The 11,523-nt window shown below is 39.6% G+C and overlaps 1 protein-coding gene across 1 annotated transcript in view; it reads right to left on the reverse strand.

Annotated features, from left to right (window-relative positions):
* Nucleotides 1-1,158: 1,158 nt before the first annotated feature.
* LOC129762948 (pro-corazonin-like) overlaps nucleotides 1,159-11,523 on the reverse strand; it is a 12,110-nt gene continuing 1,745 nt past the window's right edge. Inside the window, exons 2-3 of the mRNA XM_055761581.1 lie at nucleotides 1,671-1,856; nucleotides 1,159-1,607 (exon numbers count right to left, since the gene is read on the reverse strand). Coding sequence (XP_055617556.1) covers nucleotides 1,394-1,607; nucleotides 1,671-1,852 — 396 coding nt within the window. The 5' untranslated portion in view covers nucleotides 1,853-1,856 and the 3' untranslated portion in view covers nucleotides 1,159-1,393. The remainder of the gene's footprint in view (nucleotides 1,608-1,670; nucleotides 1,857-11,523) is intronic.

Consider the following 11,523-nt stretch of genomic DNA (forward strand, 5'->3'; position numbering starts at 1 on the left):
ATGGGAGGAAATCTCACCTCCAACTACTTACCTTGGGTGTGAATGCCGAAATGATGCTTCCGTCAGAGGGCAGGGTGTGTAAACTGGGTGGATCTAATCAAAGTTAAACGCAAACAGGAGCGATTTGAATAAATTTGCACTGCCAAAGGTGAGGAACTAATAAACAAACCATGAATATTCATTCCAGGAGAGTAGAGGAAGCGGCATCTGTTGGTTTGTTATTCATTTATCTTTGGGAGAAAAAATCCAATTTGAAGAAATTTAATCAACAAGCGAACAACAGATGCCCATAAGCTGAAGTTTGCTCATTTCATCTTGGTTCTGATTTTGGCTGAATATTTGACGTTGAATAATTGAAGCCATTTAAGTTATAGAATACACGTGTCTTTATTTCTCTCACGCGTTAACGGATCAAACGTTTATGGAATAGTACCGCTTCGCTGTTTACAATAGCATTAAAAACAAACAAACCCACTTGATATTGGTTCTGTGGAGACCACACCGAATCACGGAAGAGATTACTCATCGATCGCAGGAAAGGCGGCCGCTACAGACATACCTGGATAACAAGACGCCATGCCGCCACTGTGGTTATTTGCCTGGTCGGTCGAAGGAGGAAACGAATTAAAATTGTTGGGATGCGGGAGAAAAAAAAATCTAAACGCCAGCCTGAAATGTGTAATTTGTTACCTCTTCAGTCTTTTCCGTTTTGTTTCGTTTTTTTCGTGTCTCAAAAAAATGCGACGCTTAATTGCTGGCTCTTGTCACAGACATTGGTTGTATTTTTCATGAATGAAAATGACACCAAACAAGGAACAGAGAAAAAAAAGTTAACTCACATCGTATACAGATGAGTTGATTGTTTTGCGCATTCGGATGTGAAATTACTTGACTACCGGAAGTAACCCCAGCTGGAAGATAATGAAAAGGCCCAAGCCCGCTGACTGACTAATCAAGCAAATTCCCCACCGGTTGAAGGGATAATCCAATTGTCCGATGACCATTATCCTTTAATCAATCAAATTTGCTAGACCAGCGAAAGTATTCGTTAAAGGAGGGTGTACGTAAAATAGGGCACACCGTATCTTTACCTTGGTTTGGGTTTTTGTGAAAAAAAATTCCCTAATCTAGGTTTTCAGATTCATTTCAATGTTTATTTTTTCGATAAATCTATCATATACAACGTGTAACACCGAACATACATAACAGTGCAATATTTCCGCACACAAACAACTTCGCAACTCTACGAAAAAATTGCCCCAAATCGTTGCTGAAAACAATGCGAAAAAAGAACATAGGTTTGTGGAAATCTCAAACGTCCCCCGTTATGACACCACCTGTGCGAAGCTTCCGATTACCACCGGAGTGACGCAGGCACCCAGCTTCGTGCACCTTAGAACCTCATCATGCCGGGATACTCCTGGCCGGCAGCGGTGTCCCGCTTGAAGCGTGCCTCCTCCGCACTCTCCGCTCCATTCGAGTCGTACAGAATTGCGCTACCATCACCATCGTTGGCCACCCGCTGCAGCATGTCCTGATTGGCGTTAACCAACGCGTTCGCTAGCCGGGCAACGCACGGTGACTTCAGGAAGCGTTGGATCAGCAGTCTGGAAGAAGGAGCAGATTGCATGGGAATGCGCGCGATAGAACAAAACAGAGACAATTCGTACTTGTCGGTGGGTTTGTCCAGTCCGGTGATGAAGCGAGGCGTCAATATTGGCGAATTCACTACGGCCGTCTCCGTCGAGCCACGTTTTCCATTTTTCCAGCCACGCGAGTACTGGAACGTTTGGGCGTTTACGATTATGACCAGCAGCGATAGAATCACCGATGCGACAAAGAGGTGTCTCATTGTTCTGGTGAAGAAAAATGAACCGGAGAGATTGTAGTAGAAAGCTACTTAATGTAAGAGCGCAGAGAATATTTTCGTGAATTTTGTGAATTAGATAAATTAAATAGTTACGAGCTCAACCAAAAAAAAAAAAAAGATCCACACCTTTCTATATAAGTTGAGTACATTAATGTAATTTTTCAAAAATGTCCAAAATAAGTATGCAACAGATAGCCTAACGCAATCCTACGTCAACTATTCGGTCGTGTCGCGGACACAACCCTCCTCTTACTTTTATTATTGTGACAGTTTTAAAATTGGCTTCTTATTTCTTTTTGCTCTGCAAACTGTTTGCGCCTTTCAGTGCCATTGTTCATTCATAAGCCAGGGCTACCAAATATTTGTTCGAAAGACCTAGTTCTCATTTTTTTTAAAATAAAACACAGGATTTTTTGAGATATTGCTGACTTATTGGCATAGACCAGTGGCTTTGCATAGCCCCGTGGAAAGAAATCAAATGACGTCAATTCGCATGAAGGAGACGGACAAATCACAGGTCCATTTCTCGAAATAACACGTTCACCAAAGTTACTTTTCAATAAATTCATTGTAACGTGCACAGTGTGGCACCGTCTTGTTGGAACCACATGTCGTTGATGTTAGGATCTTCCAATTCTGGCTTATGATCAATATGATCATATGATCAAGCGGCTTTAGTTCTCGAGTCAAATTGATCTTGTAAGGATGTAGCCCAAGATCTATTCGCAAAATACGCCCCAATAAGGCTTAGGGGATGCCCGATTCTTGAGAACGCCGTGCGATTGACTGATTTGGGTAATTTCGGATGGATTCACTTGCGACTGTGATATTTTCGTTGCTTCGTGCAGGGCGGCTTATCGTTGGCACGGAAATATCCAACAGCGAAAATGTGTACTGAAATTCGGTAATAATTTTTAAGAATTATTAAGCGTTACTCGTTCGTGTACTTCACCACGATGAAAATGTTGATTTTGACTAACGTTTTGACATTGACCGATCATCAAAATATTTTAAGGGTTCATTCACACGAAGACACAAAACAGTCAAGTCAAATTGGATGACCCTTTACAAAGCCACGCAAACCTATCGGTTCTTTTCAGGACCACCAACAAGTTAAATTTTATGTAAATTCCTGTAGAAATAATTCCATACTTGTACTCATCTACTCACACACTAACAAATATACTTCGTGCACTATCGTACTCGTAATGAGACCACGTGGAATTGAAAATCGACAAGCGATATATATAAGTATCCAATGAAAGACAAGAATTAAGGTAATATTATACTATCATGCACGTAGCGTAACCGGCACGACAAGTTTCAAATGGTCAGCAGGCATACGAGGTATGGCTATTAAATAACGAGACCTGGAGGGCGCCCTAGAGGGGTGGGGGGAAAAACGATCGGTAGCTTGAAGTGTCCGCTATAAACGTACGAAAACGCGTTTTTGTCACTATAGTAGTTTGCGAGCAGCAGTGGTTTGAATGGAAAAAGTTCGGCACGGCGCAGAAGAATATCTCGGAAACTGACAAAAAGAAGGAGAAAGAATGATATGGTGCTGAAGCAGGTTCATAAGGTGCTGAAGCAGGTTCATTCCGACACCGGTTTCTCATAGAAGGCGATGAGCGTCATGAGCTTCGTCAATGCATCTTTGAGCGTATCGTAGGAAGCCTCGCGTCTGACCCACTACGATAAGCGGTCAACCATTACGGCGTGGGAAATTCAGATCGCAATCAGTCTGTTGCTGCCCGGTGAACTTGCATGCGGTTTCCGAAGGTACCAAAGCGGTGACGAAGTATACCAGCTACAAGTAAAGAGCGTTTTCCGACTGCTGATCCGGAAGCAAACCCTAAAAAGGGTTCTTTTCAGGACCACAAAATCATTTTTAATCTAAAGAGTTTATTGTTTTGTTATCATTAGATATCCTCATCTTGTTCAGCTAAACCTTCCTGTTTAGCGATTGCGTTTGCCACTCGCCACAGCTTTCACAGTTGGAAAATTTCTTCCCATCCAGCTTGTGACATGTTGTACAGTAAATTACATTTAATGCGACGTGCCGAAGCACCACTCAGTGTCGCATTGGAGCCGATTTTAACCTGTAATTGAACATTTGCGATGACAGTGGTACAGTGTCGACTTTTAATGTGGGGTCATAATTTGGACCCCGAACTCTATGTTTACAAAAATGTTCAACTAAATATGTCGCATTACATGACCGTCCAATTAGCTAAATGTCGAACAAAATGTAAATTACTGTACTTTGAATCTGGAAGCAATTCAAGAATTGGTGAAAATTGAATAATCGGGAAAGTCCCCAACCATCAATAAGCTCAGAACAACCGCCAAATTCACATACTCATCATATCCTGGCAAACAAATTATGAAAAAATTATTGTGTTTTATTATTATTTTGGATATTATTTTAGAATGCATTGAACTATATTTCGTAAACTCTTTTTTGAAAGGTTTAATGGCCCTGAAAAGCGCCGTGTTTTATGGAATGGTTCCAATTTAGAAAACTTAGTACTCGTGGTTTTGAAAAAAACCATTTCGAACGTCCTCGATGCCGCCTTATTCTGGATTTGCCACCAAAGCAGTTTGTACAAAAAACAAACTTTTTTTCTGTTACCTGCTGCCGTTTTGCGATTGCGTTTGCCACTCGCCACTCGCTGCAACTGCCTGTTGTTGTCTTGATGTCCACCGAACCACCGAATGTGTTCTGTGCTGAATGCTGGTTTTCTTATCGTCGCGAGCAGCTTTGCCAGCTAACTCGATCACTTCGGCGGCCGAAACTATATAACGCCGGCTAGGTGGACTGGTACACTGGTACTAACGCGCTCGGCCTAGCTATCCTTGCGGGAAACTCCAGATCAACATGGTTCGAGCGGGAATTTGCCTTTCCCTTCACTTTTCCTGCTTTACCATGTCCAGACATGGCTGCTTGGGTTGGTTTGTTGATGTGTTGTGATGCGAACCGATATTTGTGTACGGTTTGAATGAGAATGATCGTTACGGAAGGAAGGAAGGTCTTGTATTATAGAGACTTTAAACTTTTGCAGTTCATTCGTCTCTAGCCTTGAGAAAGGCCCTTTGAAAACTCTACTCTATTCTACTCCAGCGCTACCACCTCCACCCTCTTGCCTTGATAAAGGCACTCGATCCCTCGCCGTCCAGCTCGTCCAGCAACGATGTTGTCCAGTCGGTGTCCACACAAAGAATGATCGTTATGGCAGCGGAGCGGGGATTTTTAAGCTGACTGGCTGGCTCGAGAATTACACATGTGTGAGACTGCGACCAATGTTTCGTTCATTTTTTTCTTTTTCCTTTCCAGTCGTGCTTCATTGTATTTCGCTGCTGCTCTGGTTGCCCGTTTTGGTCGGTACGATTTGAGGAGCACAAAATGGACCAATCAACGATGGGCACATAGTGCATTTGGACAATGCTTGATATTTTACAATTATTCAATTATTTATCTCAAGAAAAATGAAATGTTATTCGTTATAATAGATGCGTAGATATATTTCCTATCAATTGATGCAAACACCTTTGCGATCTGTTAAGAAATGCTCGAGTTATAAGCGTTCCAAATCTTGCATTTTTCCTACTTGTTCAGTGCCTAGATTTTCATTTCACCCCCTATATCTTCCGGTTAGACGTAGTCCTACGTCAAAAACGTATGGTAAGCTGTGTGAGGAGCCAAGGAGAGTGTATTGAAGGGGAGCATGTCGTTGTATCGTAATTTTTAAAACATAACCCTTCTTCGTAACCAGTCTCGTTATTCAATAGCCATGCCTCGTAAACAGCACGTTTCAGACAAAAGCATGAAGGAATTTTCGGAAAGAATATTTTGTCGGTTCCGTACACGAACTACACGGGTGAGTAGCACCATACATACAAATCAAACGTCGAAGTTCGTGGTATGGGTGTGTTCGTTGCTCTTCGGTACGACATCGTTTCAATCACCAGTAGCTACGCTTGGCTACAGTGTTGACATCTGGTAGCAATATTCATTTTAGGAGGAAGGCAGTTTTAAACTGTTAAAATTTGAATGAAAATCTTCACTTCATGTTATTTGATTATTCAAAACATATAGTACTAAGCTACACTTGGCCCTTTTTTTATATATATTGGAATATGATGTTTCAATTAAAATACATCATTATGATATGAAATGAGGGGCTTAGAATGAAAGGGTTATAAGTGATTTCATCGATTTCTCTACATCGACTCTCTCTTTTGGTCATAACTTAGCTGCAAATACATTCCGTACTGTATTTGGCAATGTGGAAAATAGGTCAGAACCTCATCTGTCGGACTCTATAGCAAACTTAAATTGGAACGTTTTTGCAGTTGAGTTATTAACTAAAGAATAAGTTGATGAAGAGAAATCGATCAAGTCGATTCGATATAAAAAAGTTTTTTTTCTGAAAATTCATTATAGTAATTGTAGCTTCCCAAAATCGTGATACGAAGCTCAATTTCGTAAACGTGAATTTACTCTCCCGCTCCGAAAACAAATTTCTCCGCTCCGTCTGAGCTGCTGGTTCGTACAGAGAAGCTGCTATGCCTGATAATATAAATACATCGTGTATTTGTCTGCCCGTGCCGGTACGTGCCGATTACGCTACGTGCTGGATAATATAAAAAGGAATCTCTCATCTTTCAGTGAAGATGCCAAATCAGATAACACGTCACGTTTTTATGAAATAGTGTTAACTTGAATAACAATTTTTGCTGCGAACGGACTTATATCAATCGACGATTTGTCTATCAATCAAACTGGATATTTTAGAATATTTGTTTGATATGCTATACATCGACAGCTCCTCGTCTGTGAATGATTTGAATACATTCTGTTAAATATATATCGGGAATTCGTTATTTTCAATCTTTCCTTTGAATATTTTTCATTTTTTTAAGATGGTACTACTGGCAGAGCTTTTAATATCAATTTTGGGTGCGATCTATCATTGAGTTTGTTTACAGCATCATTAAGAAAAAGATAACTTTTTTTTGCTTGGCGACTGTTGATATGGATAATTCTATGGGTAAAAAATATTGTGTGAATTTTTGTGTTGCAACAAAATTTATTGTGCCGAAAAGTTGAAAAAGGTTGCAGAACTCATTTGGTAACTTAACTATGTCGAAAACACGGGTGTGTGAATGGTATGAAGCATTCAAAGACTACCGAGAAGAGTTGAACGATTTGTCACCTCATCATCCGATGGAAACATCGACAAAATAAAAGGAATGGTTCTCGGAAATCATCAATCATGTCATTGAAGTTTGAGATAGCTATCACGGTAGATTGATAGTTTGATAATGATCACGGTTAGAGATAGTTTGAGATATCTATTAAATATCTATCACGTGTCAAAGAAGCTCAATTTTCATTGCAATCATGTGGCTGAAGACATGCTTGAACGATCAAATTCTGATACCACGTTCATCCATCGCCAAATATGGCCCCGTGTGACTTTTTCCTGTTTCCGAAATTCAAGTTACCGTTGGGACCCGTTTTGACAGCATTGAAGATATAAAAACGAATTCGTTGCGTGAAACAATTGCTGAATACAGCTGTAAAAGGTGTTTCTATGACTGTATTGTTCGTTGGAAAAAGTGTACTGCTTCAGAAGGGACCTATTTTGATGGTGATAATATAAATTTGAATGATAAATAAAGCATTTTCTTTTAAATCTGTATTTTAACCCCAGTATATATTTTACAGAATGTAGATGAAAATTGGAAGCATTACCATTTCACCATACATTTATTATGTCATTTTGTGTACTTATCTATCCATGCAATCAATAACGAGCAACTTATGCACCGGCAGTTTTACATACCACTGCGAATCAGTCGCAATGCAATCGTAGAAAAATGAAACATGTGAACAGAATGAACTGAAGAAGTTTAAAGCCTCTATAATTCAAAACTAACTAAATAACTAGCGATTAGGGGGTCTTCGTAGCCACATTGGTTGCGCGGTCGCTTACTAAGCGATTGTGAGTTCAAAACTAAGAGTCCTCAATTGATCATCTTTTGTTGCTATATAATAAGTACGTCCACGCAACAATTGCCAGCGGATGGAGATCGATTCACGGTCACAGCCTTGGCCTCTCTTCATCCATACAAGTTCTACTGGATACTGCTCTGCTCTTCAAGAAACATCGGGCAGTGGTGCTATTAATAACACAACAATGATAATATCAACTGCCTCCGCTGTCCGGGCTAACTAAACAATAGAAGAACAGAAGAATACTATTACGTCTAAATGACTACTGTATAATTTACATTTTATGCAAACGATAAAATATGTAACATGTACACGATTAAATCCGACTCTGTTAATGCTAAAATACCAATAAACCTAAATAAATAAACAAATGGGATAAAAAAAACTAGCGCTCAGCCTCATCAAATCGCGGTGCTTCAAATCCAAGGTGACACTCGATGAAATGATACAGAGCGTCGGTTTTCATATCACCCGGTGGAGAGCGCTTGTGCCTTTCTGTATCATACGCACACATTCTTGTTGGTTTTATGGTTGCCAAATGTAAGTTGAAATGGTTACTGTTGAGCGGTATTCATGCTTTGCTTATTAGAAATGTGGATGGTGATGATGGAACAAGCATATAATCGCCTTGAACTGTGTGTATGTCAATTGAAAGTTGTAGCTGTGACCAGTAGCGTAGTGTGCGGGTGACGAACCTGGCATTTGCCGGGGGCGCCAAAAACGCAAGAATTTTCAATTGTAATTTTTTCCCGTATTATATTTCATCTTTCAATTGGGTAACAAATCATCCATCATGAGTAGTTGCTTCTGTCCGTACATGAATCCAAAAACCAATTTCTTTGATTTTCGCAAAATTGAAACACCCTGAAACAAAATCAGCTGGGCGAGTTTTCGATTTTTTAAATCGGAAGGGAGGCAACTGGATGCAAAAAGGTTTTTCAAAAATTTAAAAAGCGGCGAAACCTTTAAAAGACGATGGATGTTATACAGTGTGTCATTGCACGCTATTTTATGCTTCCCTTGTTTGCTTTCTGATCCAAAATTGTTTAGATCCGTTTTTTCGGATTGCGAAAAAGGACTTAACGATTGTGAGCACCTAAATCCAGCCATTCAAACTCACGAAAATTCATCAAATCACAGAGAATGTTACATTCTGTAAAAAGATTATGAGAAGAGGATGTCAAGCCTGATCAAGCACATTCAGAACAAATGAGTCAGATAATTCGCCAAAAACGAGTATATACCACTAGCTAATGTTTCTTCAATTCTTTACAATGGTAATCCGTTCTTAGATTTATCCGAAGGCAAGTATCAGGTCAGGAAATGTTTTATACATTTTTTAAACACGACGGAGTAAACTGGCTCAGAATTAGCTAATGACATTCTGCAAAAGCTGAAAGAAGATGAATGAAATATAGCTGAATGTCGTGGAAAATCTTATGACAATGGTGCCAATATTGGTAATGCGGAGTGAATTATTATTGTTATTTGTTTTTGCTTGAAAAAAATCTTGCAATTTTTTTCACCGTGCTGTCTTATTTTTCCTTATGCTGTCAAATGTTTCTCCTATAAACGGAGCAAACGTTTTCGCGAGTCAGGTTTTGTTTATTTACCTCGTTTACCTAACCAGAATTTCACTCGAGCAGAATTGTCTTTCTGCAGGAATCTTTGTGACGATAGATGAAAGAGACGAAGGTTTCGAAAATTCAGGAAATGTTCATCGAAAAATTCAATTTTTGCCGGTTTCAATAGTTTTATGTTTAGAGAAGTTTAGAAGTCAATAGTACAGTATCTGCCAAATTGTCAGTTGGGCCCTTATGTTTTGAAACGTCATTATTTTTGCCTTTAATAACAATACTTTCTCTATATAGTGGATTATGAAAGAAAAGTAACACTTTTTTCCCTCCTGATTATTGGATTTTTCTTGACATTTCTATTGAATTCTTTTCAACAACCAATTTGATTCTATCCGCACGACCCAGGTGCCAATATGGCGGGTAGAAAAAATGAGGCACAAGCGAAAATACTCCTGGTTTACAATCTAGCTTGTTTCGTTCCCTGTGCTGCCTACAGTTTAAATCTCGTCGAAGTACACGCAAACAGCAATGGTAATGTTCTTTGGAACTGTATAAAGGATGTTCAAATATTTCAGCAGTTTAACTATACGTTCGAATGTACTTATTGAGACTTATTTGAGAGTATCGTTGAAAGGGCATTCCGATACAAGATGGTCGTCGAAACGGTATTCAAGCATTGGAAATACCCATTTGTTCCGCCTTTGTGAGTACAAAACTCACTGATTTAACATATTCGACCAAACACAATTTTCTTTGTCTTCTGGAACTTTGGGAAAGAATCCTAAATAGTATTGCCAAAGTGAATGAATCGTTATAATCAAAAGGCATGACCTCAGACGTAGCACATAAACTCCTTAAAGCCTTGCGTGCATCATTCTAGGGGATGAAGAAGAAAGCACGTAATCGTGCCATTTAGTACTGAAAATAAAAATTGTATTCAACATGGTATCCCTGACAATTTTAAGGCTATTCGACAACGGAAAACGAAAATATGCTATAGCGCATATAGCATCAGATTTTTCATTTATAACGAGAGAAGGACTAACATCTATGAGCATAGGGAATCGAAGGCATCAAATTTCGAACAGAAGTATTCTCCAGGCGTTGATATTGAGGAACTCGTATCAGAGATGGAAGTGTTCAAGACGCGGATGAAGGATCAATTCCCTGACCTGAACTCTTCGACGCCTTTGGGCATCTTAAACAGTATTCTCAGATATTCTGTCGAAGCAGTTTATCCTGACATCGAGACGGTGCCACGAATTTTCCTGACGCTTCCAGTTACAGTGGCATCGCGCGAACGCAGTTCCTGCAAGCTTAAATTGATTAAAAATTATCTGCGTTCTAAAATGAACCAAGACCGACTCAATGGCTTTACAATTATTTCGATCGAGAAAGAATCGCTAGCAGACCTTGATTTATATGTAATTGTGGATGGTTTTGATTCAGATAAAGCACGGAAGGCAAGATTTGACTAAAGAATCAGGGATGTTGGCAATGATATTTCACAAATAAACAGCTCAAAGTGAATATTGATGTAATTGAGTAGGTTTCATAAACAACACAATCTCTGAACTAGTGAAAAGGCGTTTGAAATTGGACATTTTCAGTGATTTTTTGTTTTTTCAGTTTGTACCCCAATATGTTCCCGAAAGACGTAATCCCACGTCAAAAGTCGAAAAAGGTTATATTTTTTGGGGCGAAATTTCACAGTTTGCCGAGGGCGCCGTCTACCCTCACTACACCGCTGGCTATAACACCAGGAAAAAAAATAACTCTTAGGATGCTTAAGGCCCATTTATACGTTGCTAGTAGCTGACTAGACAATGAGCAGCTACTGACCCGGTGGACTCGCTTGACAATTGGTTGACTCGCCTTGTCCGTTCACACAGTATGAGCTGCTGGCGAGAAACTAGATACTACGGCACGGGTTTACCAGGGATGCCAGCAATCAGGTCCGAATTTGTCAAATGATTGGTCCGAAATCGACTTCCTTATTGGCAGTTTTCATCTTAGGTTTTCAGTTGAATGTATCATTACACAATTTTATAGCGAAA

The sequence above is a fragment of the Toxorhynchites rutilus genome, chromosome 1 (assembly GCF_029784135.1).
Source record: "Toxorhynchites rutilus septentrionalis strain SRP chromosome 1, ASM2978413v1, whole genome shotgun sequence".
Classification (NCBI taxonomy): Eukaryota; Metazoa; Arthropoda; class Insecta; order Diptera; family Culicidae; genus Toxorhynchites; species Toxorhynchites rutilus.